At 42.1% G+C, this 19,655-nt stretch overlaps 1 protein-coding gene across 27 annotated transcripts in view; it reads right to left on the reverse strand.

The window, feature by feature from the left end:
- Nucleotides 1-19,324, reverse strand: part of LOC148846038 (CMP-sialic acid transporter 4-like) — a 109,856-nt gene extending 90,532 nt beyond the window's left edge. For 11 of the 27 annotated variants that reach the window (XR_016101754.1, XR_016101755.1, XR_016101756.1 and 8 more), the window contains exons 1-3: nt 19,031-19,313; nt 18,131-18,439; nt 17,549-17,665 (exon numbers count right to left, since the gene is read on the reverse strand). Coding sequence is in view for 21 of the 27 variants with exons in the window: in XM_088953026.1 (XP_088809152.1) it covers nt 17,549-17,665; nt 18,131-18,298 (285 nt within the window). In the remaining 6 variants the exon portion in view is untranslated. Of the gene's footprint in view, nt 1-17,548; nt 17,666-18,130; nt 18,440-19,030 lie in introns of all 27 variants that reach the window. The other 16 variants (XR_016101758.1, XR_016101759.1, XM_088953034.1 and 13 more) reach the window with 5 other exon arrangements.
- Between the last annotated feature and the right edge of the window lie 331 nt (nt 19,325-19,655).

Consider the following 19,655-nt stretch of genomic DNA (forward strand, 5'->3'; position numbering starts at 1 on the left):
TCCCCTTCCTAGCCGAACCTATCTTGGCGTCCTAAAGGGTGATTTGTCCAATAGATCACCGAACTCTCCTTTTTCCTTGACTGAATTTTTTTTTATATCTTTATTCAATAATCTCAGCTCCTTAAATAGGAGATTACAAGAGGTAAGAGTCCTCTTTGTAGGGAGACTCCTTGATAACTAAACTGCTTACAGATAAGATAGATAAGACTCCTAGATAAGACTCCCTACTAAAGAAGGATAAAAACTCCCTAAGATAAATCAGATTCTATACTAATCCTTATTGGAACAGATAAGATAAGAGTAAGATAAGAAAGCATATAAGATAAAGATAAGGTAAGATGAACTGTGGCTAGCTAGATAATCTGATGAGGGTCCCACGTTACTGCTGCTGTCGGCGACGGTACTTCCTCCCAACGAATGCATCCATAACATTACTCCCCTCCTGGACTATGAGCTTGTCCTCAAGCTCGAGATCCGGATAGGTGTCTTGGAGTTCAGTCAAGGGAATCCAGGTGGCTTCGACTGATGGTAAGCTGTCCCATTCCACTAGGACCTCGAGAACACCCCGATTGATTCTAGATCGAACTAAAGCCCGAGGTTGGGGGATGAGTTTGCCGCCTTTCAGGGGCGGTGGGGGGGTACTTGATCCGAGGGATGACCCGTAAATGGCTTGAGCAAGGAAACGTGAAAAATATCATGGATTCTGTTGTGCTCCGACAGTTCAAGCTGATATGCAACTGGGCCGATCCGCCGTAATACCTTTTAGGGTCCATAAAATTTAGGAGCTAATTTAGGGGCAGCCCGGTGTCCCAAGGAACCTTGCCGATAGGGCTGGAGCTTCAACCACACAAACTGACCTGGTTCAAGAGTTAGTTCTCGTCGATGTTGGTCATAGGCATGCTTCATGCGTAATTGCGCTTGTTGCAAGCGGAGAGAAACTTCAGCTAGGAGGGCATCGCGCTCTTGGAGGGAACGATCAATCTCATCCAATCGAGTTGAATCGGGCTCGTATGATAACAAGCGAGGAGGATCCCGGCCATAGACGACTCGGAAGGGTGTCATGCCGAGGGACGAATGATAGGCCGTGTTATAACAATATTCGGCCCAGGGAAGCCAATCAACCCACCGGCGTGGTTGGTCCCCAACAAAACAACGGAGGTACATCTCGATTGTACGGTTCACTACCTCTGTTTGGCCATTTGTCTGAGGATCGTAGGCAGAGGAAAAAGCTAAGGTTGTACCATGCAACCGAAACAGTTCCTTCCAAAAGGCACTAGTAAAAACAGGGTCCCTGTCGCTGATGATGGATTCTGGTAGCCCATGTAAATGGAAAATGTGTAAAGAAAACGTGGGCGACTGAAACAGCACTGTAAACGTGGGCATACATAGAAAAGCGATCCACCACCACGAATAGAACTGATTTTCCGCCCACCTTGGGTAGGTCCTTGATGAAATCCATGGATATATCAGCCCAGATTTGTGTTGGAATTGAGAGGGGCTGAAGAAGGCCAACTGGGTGTAGGTTCTCCCATTTGTGTTGTTGGCACATGGAGCAGTTATGGATGAAGTCCCGAATAGAAGTTTTCATACCTGGCCAATGGAAATCAGCTTGGACGCGATGCAGTGTCTTCTGAATGCCCTCATGGGTGGAGTTATGTATACCAGAGATGACGAAGGGAATTAAGGAAGAATCGGTCGAAAAGTATATACGTCCTTTGTAAAACACTAGCCCGTCATGAATGGACCAATTTGAGTCGGTTGTCCCGGACTGTATTTTCTAAACAAGGTCCTTCCACTCCGATGATTGTGAAAGTGTGTTCCTGATGTCTTCCAACAGGGTGACTCGGGGGTGTGAAATTGCACAAAGGAGCATAGTATCTTTGTCTAGTCTAGACAAGGCATCTACGGCACGATTTAAGGATCCCGCCTTGTAGTCTACCCGGAAATCAAAACCAAGTAGTTTGCTAACCCAATGTTGTTGAGGCGAAGTGGTAAGCCACTGTTCCAACAAATATTTGAGGCTGTTGTGATCAGTCTTGACGACGAAGGATCTTCCCCATAAGTATGGCCTCCAATGTTGCACTGCCTTAGCTAACCCAATCAGTTCGCGCTCGTAGGCGGGTAATTTTAGATGTCGGTCAGCTAGTTTGCGGCTGAAGAAGGTGATCGGGTGTCCCCGTTGCTGCAATACAGCTCCATTACCCATACCCGTTGCATCGCATTCGACTATGAATTCGAGGTCAAAATTTGGAAACTGTAGAACTGGCGTGGAGGAGAGAGCTTCCCTTAAACTCGCAAAGGCTGCATCAGCTGCATCGTCCCAATGGAAGGCATTTTTCTTTAGCATTTTGGTTAATGAGGCAGCCAAAAGTCTGTAATTTTGTACAAACTTGCAGTAGTAACCCGTTAGACCTAGGAACCCGCGGAGAGCCTTGGCGGATTGGGGCTTGGGCCATTCCTTGACTGCTTGAATCTTGGAGCCATCCATTGTGACACCTTGCCCACTGATTACATGCCCTAAGTAAAGAACCCGGCGCTCCCCAAAAGAGCATTTGGACCGCTTAAGGAAGAGCTTGTGTTGTCGCAGGAGTTCAAAAACAGTCCGTAGATGATGTACGTGTTCTATCCATGACTTACTGTAAACTAAGATGTTGTCAGAGAACACTAAGACAAATCTGCGGAGGTAGGATTGAAATACCTCGCTCACCAGAGACTGGAATGTGGATGGGGCATTGGTGAGACCGAACGGCATAACTAGAAATTCAAAGTAACCATGATGCGTTCTGAAGGCAGTTTTCTCCACATCCTCGGGAGCCATCCGGACCTGAAAATATCCTGACCGTAGGTCTAATTTCGAGAAGTACTGGGCTCCATGGAGTTCATCCAGCAGCTCATCTACAACGAGGATAGGGAATTTATCCTTGATGGTCCAGTTATTGAGCTCTCTGTAATCCACACAAAATCTACAAGTCCCATCTTGCTTTGGCACCAATAGAACCGGCGAGGAGAAGGGAGAGCGGCTAAGACGAATGATTCCTTGCTTCATCATGTTCGTACACTGCTTCTCTATCTCGTCCTTCTGCAGATGTGGGTAGCGATAAGGCCGGACGACGACGGGTTCTGATCCTGCTACAGAGGGATCCGATGATTGCAAGCTCGGGAGGGTGGAAGTCCCTTGGGTTCTTGGAATACATCTGAGAAATCAGTGAGGAGTCTTTCCATATCCGCTATGTGCATTGTTTCGCCCTGCAGTGTATGCAACTGCGTTTTTGCCTTTACTCTGGTTCCCTGCCAAGTAACTTGTTTTCCATCCAAGTGGAATGTCATTGTTAGGGCGCTAAAATCCCACGGGATTGGGCCTAGGGTGATCAACCATTTAACTCCCAAAACTATATCAAATTCATCTAAGGATAGCACGAATAGATCAGTAGAGAAGGATTCTGACTCGACCTATATTTGGATGTTCTTGCAGATTCTGGGATTGTGAACCCTCTCTCCATTCGCTATAGCTACCAGCAGTTGTGGCCTGATTTCCATAGGTAATTCTAACTAGAGGGCAGCTTGCTCGCTTACAAAATTGTGCATGCTTCCCGAGTCAACAAGGATGTGTACTGGTTTCCCTGCTACCTGCGCCCGCAATTGCATGGTTTGTGAGGTCTTTATCCCGATAATCGCGTGAAGAGAGATCTCGGGTTCTAATGCTATGAGTTCATCCTCGTCCTCCTCTTGTTCGTCCACCAAAAGGCAGAATAGCCTCTTGCATCTGTGCCCCGCTGAATATAGATCATCGCAATTGAAGCACTGCCCCCTTGCCCTGCGCTCTGCCATCTCAGCTCTAGACAACCGTTTAATGGGTGGTGCCGCCATGCTGTTTCCCATGCTTGATGCCGACCTGGGAACGTTACCTGGATGAAGTCTATGTTCCCTGCTGGTTGCTGAAGAAGGGGACACCCCTGTTGACTTCGAGGGTGCCCATGACATCGGCGGCCGACCCACACTGAAGGTCCCGCGGCTGAGATGTAGCTTACGTTCGAAGGCACAAGCTCGGTTCATGGCTGTGACCAGGTTGGGAGGGTGTTGCATCTCCACGTCCACCCTCAGGGGTTCTGCTAACCCTGCGGTGAACATATCTACCTGCTGATCTGGTCGTACCGAGGCTGCCCTAGCAAGGAGGGTTTGAAATTGGTGTTGGTATTCAGCCATGGTTCCTGTTTGCTTGAGGTTGATCAATTCACCTAGCGGGTTGCTCGTCAACGGGGGTCCAAACCTGAGGAGGCAGTAGGATTTGAATTGACCCCAACTGAGTCCGGGTTCCACCTGCTCCAGTCGGTAGAACCAGAGTTGCACCTCCTCCGTTAGGTGGAAAGCGGCCAGGCTGACCTTGTCTCTGTCTTTCGTGCGCTGATTGCAAAAGAACTGTTCACAACGGTATAGCCACCCCAGCGGATCTCCGGTGTCGTTGTAAGACGAGAACTCCAGCCGACTATACTTAGGAACAACCGCGGCTGCCGGGGCGGTAGTCTGCTATTCGCCGAACGACTCCATCCAATCTGGTCGGCGGCTGTTGGTGGTGGTAGTCCCTTCAGAGCTCCTCTCCCTGTTAGAGAAATACGATTCCAGCAAGCATCGCAGCTCCCGGACATCGTCTTGGACTTCACAAACCTCCACGTTGTTCTCCACGAGCCTGTGCTCCAGTTCATGGACCCTAGACGACAGCTACTCCAGATCTCCCATGACGTTAGGCTCTGATACCAAGATGTTATGGGCCCGGGAATAGGATCTCGTCACGGGTCGGACCACGGGAAAAACCTCTTGCTTTCCCTTGTTCCTCCCCTTCCTAGCCGAACCTATCTTGGCGTCCTAAAGGGTGATTTGTCCAAGAGATCACCGAACTCTCCTTTTACTCTCTTCCTTGATTAAATTTTTTTTGATATCTTTATTCAATAATCTCAGCTCCTTAAATAGGATATTACAAGAGGTAAGAGTCCTCCTTGTAGGGAGACTCCTTGATAATTAAACTACTTACAGATAAGATAGATAATACTCCCTACTCAAGAAGGATAAAAACTCCCTAAGATAAATCAGATTCTATACTAATCCATATTGGAACAAATAAGATAAGAGTAAGATAAGAAAGTAGATAAGATAAAGATAAGGTAAGATGAACTGTGGCTAGCTAGATAATCTGATAAGGGTCCCACGTTACTGCTGCTGTCGGCGATGGTACTTCCTCCCAACGAATGCGTCCATAACAATACCCTTAAGAGGGTAGCCAGCACTAGAAACAATAATAAAAGAAATAAAACAAGCCCACTAATCACAGGTATAAAGCATAAATAGAAATAAATAAACAATGATGAACTATGGCCCGTTCAGCCCATCATCTCTACACTCCCACTCAAGCTAGGCATGAAGCTGAGCATAGATATCAATCATGCCCAGCTTGCTTACATAGTGTTGTAACTTTGCCTTAGGGACACCCTTGGTCAAAACATTTGCTAGATGTTGCTCTGAGGCAATGAAAGGAAGACAAACTTCTTTAGAAGCCACTCTTTCTTTTATAAAATGATGGTCTACTTCAATGTATTTTTTCCTATCATGCTGAACTAGATTGTGAGCCATGTTAATTGCAGCCCGGTTATCACAATACAACATTAAAGGATTATCATATGCAATACCCATCTGCTCTAGAAGTGACCTGAGCCATAACAACTTTGAAACTCCATGGGCCATGGCCCTATACTTTGCCTCAACTGAAGATCTAGTTACTACAAACTACTTCTTACGTCACCATGAGACAATGTTCCTCGCTACCATAACATGGTAACCAGATGTAGATCTTCTATCTTCAATACTACCAGCCCAACCGGCATCTGTATAAGCCTCTAGCTTCATGTGTCGATGCCTAGCGAAGAGAATACTCTTTCCTGAAATCCCCTTAAAGTAACACAAAACCTGTTCTGCAACCATATGTGTGACTCTAGGGGCATGCATAAACTAACTAATCACACTAATAGCATAATGAAATATTTGGCCATGTCATATAAAGATATAGTAACTTCCCCAAAAGTCGTTGGAACACTCCCCTATCTTACCAAGAGCTCACCATCATTAGCGAGAGCTTGTGGTTGGCATCAAAAGGTGTAGAGGCAGGTTTGGCACCAAGTTTCCTAGTCTTAGTAAAAAAATCTAACACACACTTCCATTGGGAGATGAAGATACCATTTTTGGACCTTGCAACTTCAATTCCCAAGAAATATCTCAACCCCCTTAAATCCTTAATTTCAAATTCTGAATTAAGGAAGTTCTTGAGTGCTTATTCCTTTGTATCATTGTCTTTAACCACAATATCATCAACATAAACAAAAAGAAAAGCAACCATAGTACCTCTCCTCTTAATAAATAAGGAATGGTCAAATTGCATCTAAGTGTAACCAAACTCAACAAGTGCAGCCTAGAATCTGTTAAACCAGGCTCGAGGGGATTGCTTGAGGCCATAAAGGGATTTCTTCAATTTTTGCACACCTTGCTCCGCATTTCCTTACCATGCATGCCTGGAGGAAGTGACATACTTCAGTCAACTCCCCACTTAAGAAGGTGTTCTTAACATCAAACTAATATAACAGCCAATCAGAACTTACTGCCAAGGACAAAAAGATCTCTCATTGAGGTCATTTTGACAACTGGTAAGAAGATCCCCATAGAATCAACTCCACACACTCGACTATAACCCTTGGAAAATAATTAGGCCTTATACCTCTCAATGGTATCATCAGCATGATACTTGATGGTGAACAACCACTTACATCCCACTGGTTCCTTCCCATTAGGCAAATCTGCAATATCCCATGTATTATTTTTGCGAAGCGTTTCTATTTTAGTTCTAATAGCCTCCCTCCATTCTGGCTTAGACAAGGCCTCTATATTGATTTGGGTATAGGCTGAGGGGAAATAGAGGCTAGGAAAGAGTAATAGGATGGTGACAAGAAGTTGTAAGAAGGTACTTGGACGTTGTACATTTTCTCTTACCCTTTCTCACAGCTATAGGTCGGTCTAAATCTGGGAAAGAAGATGCTAAGGCAGGTCGTAAAGGAACTATCCTCTCTTCAGGAGCTAGGAGTGTCTAAGGCTCAACTGTAGAATGGAGAACAACCTACTCATGTCATAAGCTTTGTCTTTGGTACCACCTCTAAATAATAGGATGAGTAGTGAAAACTAAAGGACTAGCAAATGGAGGATGAGGAATGGGAGAACTGGGAGAGGAGGAGGACTTTGAATTAACTAGCGGCCTCTTCCGCCAGTCGGCCTCTTCCACTGTTGCAACGAGTTACAGCGGCGATTTTGAATCAACTAGCGACAACATCCCTCTCTATAATTTCTCTCCCTATTCTCTCTCTCTCCCCCTCTCCCTCTCCCTCCATTTCCTCTCCTCTCTTTCTCTCGGCAACATCCTCAACCACCACTCAGTCTCTTCCACCACTGCAACTTGTTGCAGTGGCGATTTTGAATCAACCAACGACAGCATACATCTCTGTAATTTCTCTCCCCCGAACCAGTTGTTATGAATAGAGCATCCCGACTTATCATTCTCTCTTCTCTCCTTCCCTTCCTTCCCCCCCCACCTCTCTCAAACTCCCTCTTGTCTTTCCCGACACCACCAATGCAACTCTCAGCAATGGCAGTCCTATCTATTCTAATTATTAAATATTTTTTTAATAATTTTCTTCTTATTTTAATAAATTCATTTTAATTTTTATAAATTATATTTGTACTAATTATTAATTATTTTAATTTTTATTAATAATTAATTATTAAATATTTTAATAGTTTTAAGATATTAATTTGATAATTATTAAATTTTTTTTCATTGCTTTATGGACTTTATTACTATTTTCATTATTATTTTAACTCTTAATAATTTATTTTTAATTTATAAATTTATATGTATTTTTTAATTTTATTCTTGTTTTAATAAATTATTTTTTACTTTTTATAATATACTCATATTTTTCAATATTATTTTGAATTTAATAAATTATTTTTTATGAAATAATACAAATTGAACTCAAAAATTACTAAATAGTCTATTTCAGGGGTAAAACAGTAAAATCAGGGAATTTCAAATGTCGAAGGGTTGATCCAACACAAACAACCCTATCTATTCAGAGCCTCTAAAAAGTAGAAAAGCATCTATGCCTCTTTTCAAAGTTCAGACACTTAATATCTTTTTAATTTTTCAGATTTATCAAACGCCTCCTAAACACATTAGAACCAAAAGTTACTCTCTGAGGTGATACTTGACTTTGTTCAGGTATATTCAACAAGTATATCCCATTCACCTCTTGGCCACTCCCAATCACCTTCCGAGATTACATGTCCTGAAAAAGACATTAAGAAAGGAAAGGCTACACTACGATTCAAGGATTTTGTCAAATTAAGTATATATTAAGTTTAGGAACATGAAGAACTGAAGATAAAGTAAGGGTATCTAAAGCTCTGATGTTTCCCTAGCAAGAGAGCCATCAGGAAGAGAGATCTTGCCTCGATCAAATAAAACCTGGTAAGTAGAAAATCAATGAGACACACTAGTCATATAGTTAGAGGCACTAGAGTCAATTATCAAAAGGATCCTACGATTAACTGAGATAGAAGCATGATTCACAAAGGCACAAATACCTGAATGGGAATAGGCAAAAGTGGAACTATTTCTTGAGGAGGTAGTAGTTGTAGTAGTAGACTCTAAGTGGTCAATGAGTCAGCCATACTTCTCATACCCTACTCTTAGCAGCTGCAAGCTGTTCTCCCACTAATTTTTCTTCACTGAAACGTTTTTCAACCTCAGAAGAGGTGGGCTACATTAGCATTTCCACCTTTCCCAATCCCATTCTTCTTACCAATATTATTGTTCTTGAATTTAAGAGGTATAAGCTCTGGTCGTAGCTTCCAACAAGTATCCTTTGCGTGCTTAGGTTTCTTGCAGTACTCACATACTAAATCTGTCCTCTCAATGGTAGCCCTTGGCTTCATCCCAACATTGGCAAAATGATCAACTGAGACTTCTACAACCTACACCTGCCTCCTACTCTCCTCATTGCTAACCATGGCGTAAGATTGAGATAAGGCCACTTCGTCCCTTGTTAGAATGTTTCGTCTACCAATACCATACTCAGGATTGAGTTTTGTTAGAATGCTCGAGTCAGGGGTATTTTGGTCATTCTGGTGTATCTTATTGAAAGTGAAAGGTCTATTGTATCTGAGTTTAAGTTGTGTCCCATCTTCTATGAGGGACAAAATTGTCTTTCTTGTAACTCAAGTTTTATGAATTAAAGTCAAGTGGGTCGGCTAGGAGAGTGATTTTTGAACATCCTCTCTTCTAGTCTGGCCGAACATTCTTCTCTCCTTCTTCTTCTTTCTCTTTTCTTTATTCTTTCTTCTTCTCTACTCTGACCTAGAATCAACTAGGGTTTATTCACATGGTATCAGAGCATTAAGGTCTCGTGTTTTTCTTGCTGCTGTCTTCTTCCTGGGTTCGCCGCCAGCTTCACAGTAGGTTTCATCATCCTACAGCTGACCTGATTGAAAACTCGATAAAGGGCTGAAAAGGAGTTGCTGTTTTGAGGGCCTAGAGGTGAGAAGGTCTCTGGCCGGTGTTGTGGTGGTCGTTGAAGTGGTATACTAGACCCTCTATTCAGTGTACGAAGAGGGCTGGACGTATACAGGTATGGACACTGCTGTCGTGTGTTCAGAAATGGACTGCGAATGCTGATTATTTTTGTGCTTCAAAAGTTAGTTGTTGTGGTGCTGGGTGAAACTGATACACATATCAGTCATGTTTTTTTTTTGTTTTCTTGCTCGCATTTGTGCTGAAAGAAGAGTAGTAGACTGCTGATGTCCATGACAGCAGTGGTGTGGTGTTGATTGTGTTGTGGTGGCTGACATATCTATGATTCTAAATGCTTAAAAGTGAACCCCTAGACCTTGTGTGTAATCAGTTCTGCAGTATGAAGAACAAGTGTTCGATGAAATGACTGAGTAATTTCAGTAGTGGTGTGTTGATGGTAAATGGTCCTGCTGTGTGTAGTCCAAGTGTTTGATGTGTTGACCGAATGATTTCAGCTTTAGAGTGTATTGTGTAATGTGTAGTTGAAGAAAGTGGGTTGGTGGTATCATAAGTGAGATAAGTCTTGTGATGAGTGTGAGACTGTGGTGTATATTCAAAGGTGAAATAATTGAGATGGCTTCAACTGTAGTTGAGAATGACAACAAAACAGGCATCATGCTTTCTTTAGATTATCTAAGTGTTCAAATGACATCCATCAAGTTGAATGGTGAGAACTATGTACCATGGGCAAAATCTATGGAGGTGTTCTTGAAGGCCAAGAGGAAAGTAAAACATGTGAGGAAGGAGAAACCTTCCTCTAATTCTCCTGGGTTCAGTGATTGGGAACAAGATGATGCACAGATAATGACATGGCTTTGGAACAGCATGGAACCAAAGATTTGTGTGAACTTCATGTTCCTAGATACAGCCAAAGAGATCGGGGATCATGCTAAAAAGTTGTACTCTGAACAAGACAACACAACTAGGGTATATCAGTTATACCAAGAGTACTTCAATTTGAAGCAAGGAAGTCAAAGCTTAGAAGAGTATTATGCAAGTTTGAGGAACATCCGCAATGAGCTAAATGTGTATCGCCCTCTAACAACAAATGTCCAGATCCAACAACAACAACGTGAACAGCTTGATGTGACTAGGTTTCTTGTGGGCTTGAAGGTTGAGTATGAGCCTATCAGAGCACAGATATTGGGAGGATCAGCTCTCCCCTCACTTGAAGAAGTTTTTACCCGTCTTAAGAGGACATCCATTGGGCCGGTGGAACATTCTTCCTTCTCTGATAGATCTGGTTTGGTAGTGACTAAAGGGAGTGGTCGTGGAAGTAGAAGTGGTAGTGGCAGCAGTGGCCCTGCAAGCATCCGTGGTGGACACATGTTTAACTGGGCTAGTGGCCGGACTAGAGGCCGAGAGTCAGGGGGAAGCTGTGGAAAAGGAAGGGGTAATGCTCAGAGAAGATGTACACATTGTGGCTTAGAGGGGCACACAGTTAATTTATGCTATGATTTGTGTGGTCCACCCAACACTTGGGCTAACCATGTTACATCTAAGAGTAGTAGCACAATTACTGAAAGCCAACAAACTGCCCCAACCCCCTCCACACCCACTTGTGCTTCCGGGCAGGAAATGGTGAGTGTACCACGGGCAATATATGAGCAGTTCCTTCAAACATCTCAGCAGAACACAGGTACACTTGCCCATTCAAGTATGACTTGTTTAGCTTCCAAAGCCTCACCCTAGATCATTGATTCTGGAGCCTCGGACCATATGTCTGGGACTCTTGATGTATTTTCTTCCCTTTCTAGCACCTCCACATCTCAGACAGTTACACTTGCTAATGGTTCTACATCTCCTATTTGTGGTGTTGGTGATGTTGACCTCTCCTCATTGTCTTTAGCATCTGTTTTATATGTTCCTAAGTTCCCTTTTAACCTTACGTCTGTTAGCATATTAACCAAGTCCCTTAATTGTTCTGTAACCTTCTATCCTTCTTGTGTGTTTCAGGATATCAAGACGGGGACGAAGATTGGTGGAGGGCATGAAGCAGGTGGTTTGTATTACCATGATGGTGGTGGCCCCCCAGTGGCTTTTCAGTCATCTCTTACTCCTCTCCAATGGCACTGCAGATTTGGTCATCCCTCTCTCAAGGCTTGGAAGTTGCTAGTTCCTTCCTTGAGTCATCTTTCATCATTAGATTGTGAGTCATGTCAATTGGGAAAACATCATCGAGTCTCATTTAGTCCAAGAATTGATAGTCGTGTCTCAAGTCCTTTTGCTTTAGTTCATTCTGATGTATAGGGTCCAGTTAAAGTGGTGTCATACAATGGGTTTAAGTATTTTGTAATCTTTGTTGATGACTTTTCAAAGATGACATGGATCTATCTTATGAAAGACCGTAGTGAATTGTTCTCTATTTTTCAGAAATTTCATGCTGAAATATGCACTCAATTTGGTGTTCATATGAAAATACTTCGCTCAGATAATGCCAAAAAATACATCTCCTCACCATTTCAGCAATACCTAGAACATCATGGAATAATTCATCAAACTTCTTGTGCCTACACCCCGCAACAAAACGGTGTAGCTAAACGGAAAAATAGACATTTTCTTGAAACTGCTCGGTCCTTGATGATCAATATGCATGTCCCAAAGCATTTTTGGAGTGATGCTGTTCTTACATCCTGTTTTCTGATAAATCGGATGCTCATGTCAATCCTTGGAAGTCAATCCCCTTTCTCTGTGTTGTTTCCCACTTTGTCTCTCTTTCCTCTCACCCCAAGAGTCTTTGGCTGTGTTTGTTTTGTTCAACACTTGGGGCCTGGAGTAGACAAGCTAGATGCTCGAGCTACGAAGTGTATTTTTCTTGGCTACTCAAGGACTCAGAAATGGTACAAGTGTTATAACCCTAAGTTTCATAAATCGTTTGTGTGCCCTGATGTCACCTTCTTTGAATCAGTTCCTTTTTTCTCAGATGTCGGTGTCTCTTCTTCTCCCTCTGTGGTTCCTCTTCCTGATCCGGTTGTGGACCCCATTCCCATAGCTCCCATTCCTACTACAGAAGCACATCATATGCCTGTTACTACAGAGAGGCCGCCAATTACTCAATGTATACCCGCAGAACTGCTTCGTCTCCTCCACTTCAGCACCTGTCGACAGATCCTGCTACTGCTCCTTCTCCCTCAGATCTTCATCTCCCTATTGCTCTGCGGAAAGGTAAACGTACTTGTACTTCTCATCCCATTTCAGACTATGTTTCCACTACTCACCTTTCTACTTCTCATTGCAAGTTTATATCATTACTCTCATCGGTTCCCATTCCCAAGACTATACAGGAAGCCCTTACCTCCCCAGGGTGGCGGCAAGCCATGGAAGAAGAACTCTCTGCTCTACAACATAATCATACGTGGGAACTCACCACCCTTCCTCCTGGTAAACACATTGTTGGGTGTAAATGGGTCTATTCAGTGAAGTATCTTCCTGAGGGCAGTGTGGAACGATTGAAGGCACGGTTAGTGGCCAAGGGCTATTCTCAGTTATATGGTGTGGACTATATGGAGACATTCTCTCCTATGGCTAAAATTGGTTCAATTCGGGTGTTGATCTCATTGGCTACTATGTATGATTGGCCTCTCGTACAACTTGACATCAAAAAAGCCTTCCTACATGGTGATCTTGTTGAGGAGGTGTATATGGAGCAACCACCAGGGTTTGTTGCTCAGGGGGAGGCTGGTAAGGTGTGCAGGCTCAAAAAGGCAATCTATGGACTGAAACAATCTCCTTGTGCATGGTTCGGCAGGTTCAATGAAGTGGTGAAGGCCTTTGGGATGAAACAGTGTCAGGTTGATCATTCTGTGTTCAGCTATAACTCAAAAGATGGAAAATTCTTGCTAGCTGTGTATGTGGATGATATTGTCATAACTGGAAGTGACAGTAATGGAATTGATAGGCTGAAAAAATTCTTACAGGACCACTTCAATACGAAAGATCTGAGGAAGCTAAAGTATTTCTAAGGAATAGAGATTGTGAGGTCAAAACAGAGGATCAACCTATGTCAAGGGAAATATGTTCTTGATCTACTAGAAGAAACAGGGTTGTTAGGTGCTAAACCAACAGAGACTCCTATGGAACTCAATGCCAAGTTAAGTGTGGATGCAGGTGAAGATTTTGATGATCCTGGAAGATACAGAAGGTTGGTGGGAAAGTTGAACTACCTGACCATTACCCGACCAAATATATCATTTGTTGTGAGTGTGGTGAGTCAGTTTATGCAACACCCCCGGGTTCCTGATTGGGAAGCTGTTTTGAGAATTGTTAGGTACCTAAAGGGTGCTCCAGGTCGTGGTTTGTTATACCAAAAGGGAGGTACTCTTGAGATAGTAGGGTACACAAATGCTGATTAGGCTGGCTCTATATCAGACAGGAGGTCAACCACAGGGTATTGTACCTTCCTGGGTGGCAATCTTGTAACTTGGAAGAGCAAGAAGCTAACAGTGGTGGCAAGAAGTAGTGCGGAAGCAGAGTACAGGGCTATGACCCATACCACATGTGAACTAGTATGGCTGAAGAACCTACTATAGGAGATGGGTTTCTCAATTGACAAACCCATAAAACTATACTGTGATAACCAATCTGCCATTCACATCTCATCCAATCCTGTCTTCCATGAAAGAACTAAACATATTGAGGTGGATTGTCACTTTGTGAGAGAGAAAGTGATAAGTGGGGTAATAACTACATCTCATGTGAGCTCAGGAAATCAGTGAGCAGATCTCTTCACAAAAGGATTGTCTCGGGGAAGAAAAGATTACATTTGTAACAAGCTGGGACTATATGATATATACTATCCAGCTTAAGGGGGAGTGTTAGAATATTCGAGTCAGGGGTATTTTGGTCATTCTGGTGTATCTTATTAAAAGTGAAAGGTCTATTGTATCTGAGTTTAAGTTATGTGTCCCATCTTCTACGAGGGACAAAATTGTCTTTCTCGTAGCTCAAGTTTTATTAATAAAAGTCAAGTGGGTCGGCTAGGAGAGTGATTTTTGAACATCCTCCCTTCTAGTCTGGCCGAACACTCTTCTCCTCTCCTTCTTCTTCTTTCTCTTTTCTTTCTTCTTTCTTCTTCTCTACTCTGACCTAGAATCAACTAGGGTTTATTCACAAATCCTATAAACAACTCAAAAACCCAATTCCTCTCAACTAGCTTCCTATGAGTCTCAGCATCCTTAGTACACCTCCACACAACAATCTCCATTAAGTCAATCTCCTACCATAGGCTTCTCCCCCTGTCTTAAATTATTCACATCATTCTTCAGCTTGTAAGCCCTAACAACATTCAACTTCTAAAACTAAGTCTTTGTGACACTGTCCCACACCTCCTTTGTAGTCTCCATTGACAAATAATGTTGGTTAATATGAGGCTACATGGAATTCAATAACTAGCCTACAATTTTATAATGCTCCTACATCCACCTTTCATAGGCAGGGCCATCCTCCTTAGGTTGCTTCTTACTCCTAGTGATGTACCCCCATTTCCCTCTACTGTAGACATGAATCTTAATTGGCTGAGACTATGCTAGATAATTAGTCTTATCTAACCTCACTGAGGTTATTGCCCCAAACAGTCTCCACAAACCCTCTTGGGCCAAACTTGGAGTCTATAGGTTGTTTCATCTCACCTCTAGTTTGCTTCATTGGCCAAACGGAAATATAGGGTCTTACTAGTCAAGACTCACTACCTCCTAAGGCCAAAACTTCTTTTCAACTAGCCAAAAATAGGATTTCACCAGACCTAGCACCTGGGAGAAGAGGGAGAAAGTCTAGTCGCTCTTATTAGAGGCTCCACAAATCTCTCCAACTTGGGTTGATCTCAAAGATACTCAAAAAACTTCTATTCCAGCCCCAAGCGCCACTTCCAAATTCCCTCTATACCCCTCAATTTAAAAACTCTCCAGCTAGCTAGGGTTTTCAAGAAACTCTCCAAGAACCTACCTTGGGCCCCAAACAAGCACTGCAATCTTCTCCAAAAACCTCCTCTAATTAGGCTGAATACTTATTAATTAATCAACCAATCAACTCTCCATACAACCTGTGTATATGGGATTGAAAAGGAAAAAAGGAAGAAGGTAGGAACTCTGCTCTAATACCAAGATGTAAATCCCACATACAATAATCAGAAATAAAGCAGAAAAGAAGATTGTAGAAGGTGGAAAAGACATACAATCGAAGAAGAAGACAGAAGAAAAGGGAAGGAAGGGAGTCAATTGAACCTCTCTCCTGTCCCCCACTATTATATTTTATTCTTTAATTGTAAAAAGAACACAATTACATGAATACCCTTAATAGAGCAGCCAGCACTAGAAACAATAATAAAAGAAATAAAACAGACCCATAACTAAGGCCCACTAATCACAAATATAAATCATAAACAGAAATAAATAAACAATAATGAACTATGGACCATTCAGCCATCATCTCTACAACAACTAAGTAAACAAACCAACCCAAGCCAAAACTGGACTCTCTATTTTGACCTCTCCCCCCCCCCCACCTTCCACTAAATTCTAAATCACCCTCCACATCAGATTTTAATTCTCCACCTCCAACATCTTTTTCTTTCCTTCTCCCGTTCCTCGAGCAAACTTTAACATTCTCCACTTCCTTCAATTTCAATCCCATCATCTTTAGTAATGTCATTAGCATTTTCAACATATCCTTCCTTTCACTTAAGATCCTCAAAAAACTTGCAAATCATCTTCCAAATCCTCTCCCCTTGTTCCCTTTCTTCAAGTCCTCCCTACTCACCCTTCCCCCTCTACCCCACCCTCTCATCTTCTTGGCAAGACCCAGGCAATGGTTGAGATTGTTCAATATCTGTCACTGAATGATACACATGCAAGGAGAGTTGGTTCAAGATTGAAAATTGGGGTCAATAGGACCTGGATTGGAATCCAACCCTAAGTTTCCAATTCCCAGAGGATTTGTACTGGGTAAGGCCACTTGAGAAACACATAAGCCCCTTGTTGGTGCATCTCTGCTCTGGCTCACAAGAGATCTCACCTCTTCATTACCATTACCCTGTAATTATTTAACCTGTAAGATCAGTTTAAGTCCATTCGAGCAGTGATTTTGTTCTCTACCACCAGTCTTCTTCCCTACCAACCCCCACTATGATCTCAGACATCTATCGCAACAATACATTCCCTGGGCCACCAGACATCAGTTGCAATAACACACTTCTTCTCTTCTACATTCTCCTTCTCTTCTTCTACTTTATTTTTCTGATTTCTTAATTAAGTTAAATCAAGGTATACTGCTGAATATGATTTGCCTACAATACAAGGATGGACATGTCATTGCCCTACTCTCTAGACCAGTGGGAGTGGGGGACTCTACTAGAGTTGAATTGTATGCAGTGCTGCAAGGAATTCATCTTGCAAATGAGCTGAATATAGAAAAGTTGATGATTAAAGGTGATTCTAAGTTCATAGTGGGGTGGCTGAAAGATCCGGAATATGTGATTTGGTGCTATAGGAAGGAATGCAGAAACTCAAATGGATAACAAAAAATATGACACTCAGTATACAGTGGGTGAGGAGGATGACCAATGCTTTTGCCAATTAAGGGGTGAACATGGACTGATTGTATTGAGCTCAATTGTAAACAGTTATTGTTAAATTTGTGATGGGAGAGGTTGCACCTCTCTTATGGGTACTTATACTGGTTATATCTGTTCTGATTACAATATAGATAAATAAAATTCACTTATGAAAAAAAACCAATTTAACTTCATCTAAAATCATATAACTTCTCCAAATAAGGGGAACTTTTAGCTGTACAGCAATAGAAACATTAGACTTGCTTACAAACCAAAATCATGTAAACTAAAGCATGATAACCACATTTTATCAAACTATTCCTGAAGGACATTCAAGCTACCTGGAACAAGAGCATAATAATTGCAAATAGAACCTTTGCAACCTCTGTTAAAAAGTTAACACTGATGGGACTAAACTTGAAACTTCCATCCACCTTAGACATAAAAACCAAAATAGGCTGCACAAGAAAGACAAGACCACATTAGGTACTTTGAAGCATTAAAAAATCCAGAAGTAATTCAAGTTAATCAGCAACCATAATACTAGACAAGTCTGTTAATTTTCTAGAACAGTTTCTTTTTATATCAATATGCTTATAGAATAATGCCAACATCGTGACTAATGTCATTCTCGAGCCATTTGGACTTGCCAAAATGACAAGCAAAGTTAAGAAGCTAAAACTTAAATGATCAAATATTAACAAAAAATTACAAGGCAACCCATTGAGTCACTAGAAGCAGCTCAAGAAGCTGCCTAGAACCAAGTAAGCTGAATATTTAATGGTGAATCTTGGCACCATATTGTTCCTTCCCAAAGAAAATGCAGAATCTAACAGAAGATGAATTCATCTCTATCATGGCTCCACTGTTATCTGTAACAAGAATCATGAATCATAAGACCATATTAGAATATGCCAAATCACCTGTAGACCGACCAAGATGCAATCCCCAACAACCAAAAGGACATTGAGGGCTCGGTACTTAGATGATAACTTGCTCCTGTGCCGATCATATGCTCTTGACACGGTTTTTGAAGTTGGAGAAACCAATTTAGAGTGGCAGACACTGCATTCTATCATCCCGTTCTTCATTAGCTATTAGCTTAATTCCCGAATTATCACCAAGAATTATAACTTTATCTACAATACGCAAAGGTGGACCAATTGAAGCATCAGTATTATCATTGTCGGCCCCAGACACATCTTGTAGTAGATAGAACCATCAAAGAAAACCTATTGTCAAAAGTTCAAACCACTCATCATTGGAAAGAACCCCACAGGCAACAATATTTATACTTCATCGAATAAATTCTTATAGAATCAGATTGTTTGAATTGGATAACTATAAGTTTCAAAAAAAAAATACGGATACTATCATAACTTCATACAACTAAATATACAGCAAGCCACACCAAATTCAAGTCAACGACCAGCAAAATTGAAACTTTCCTTCACTTCCATAATCAAAACCTAACCAGATCTTGTCATCAAATCAACAAATCTATGATTTGCAATTCATATAGTCATGGAATCCCAAAAAAAAATAAAAACTGCTTGAAACCACACGATCAAATCGACAAAGTCATATACTGCAGATACACGACCGGGATCTTTCCTAGTCCATCAAATTAATTGATCTCCAGAGATTCGGACACCTTAACCACCCAAACGACCTCGAATTCAATCAAATTTCAAAAAACAGTACTCAGGTGAAAAAAGAAAAAGAAAACTCTCAATTCAGCATTCCCAGCCCAATTCAAAAACCAAAACCACTGGAACCGCTACTATCCGACGAGATTTGAATACCTGGGTAGCTGAACTTACCAAACTCCGATACGATTCGAGGAATTAGCGCGCCAAAACAGGGAGAATTCTTCGATCTGGTCCAAGGAACTCGAAGAAAGAGAGAAATAGAACGCTTGGGGCACTCAGATATGGATCTATGGAGATCTATAGATGCGAAGAATATACAGAGACAGTGAGCATTTGCGAAGTATTTATAGCCGCAAAGTTCGCTTCTTCTCTTCCCTTTACAAAGTTTGCTTGAATTTTACAATAGTCTTCATGCGCCGTTTGCGGTTGCTGCAGGTATGCAACAGGAATTTCAAAAACAAAAGTAAATAAATAAAGATGTGTAATAAGCATGAAGACGGAATAACACTTTCGACCGAAATCTTGTGCGTTTGAACTCGCTGGAAAATCACTACGAGTTCGCAACCTTTCACTTTTTGAACCAACACATTATAGGGGTAGAAGTATAAATCCAACTGTGCTTTTCCTCTCTGGGATACTTTGGGGGTCCGCCCGGCACAGCGCATGTGGGCCTGTACCGTGCCATGGCCTTGGTCAGGTGGTCTGTAAGTTGTGTCGTAGGCCTAAGCCGTGTCACGCTGGGCTACGGTCTTGGCCTTGGGCCTGGGCCAAGCCAGGCTAGTCTTTTTTTTTTTTT

This window comes from Nelumbo lutea, chromosome 7 (assembly GCF_056320005.1).
Source record: "Nelumbo lutea isolate HS-2025 chromosome 7, American lotus-T2T, whole genome shotgun sequence".
Classification (NCBI taxonomy): domain Eukaryota; kingdom Viridiplantae; phylum Streptophyta; class Magnoliopsida; order Proteales; family Nelumbonaceae; genus Nelumbo; species Nelumbo lutea.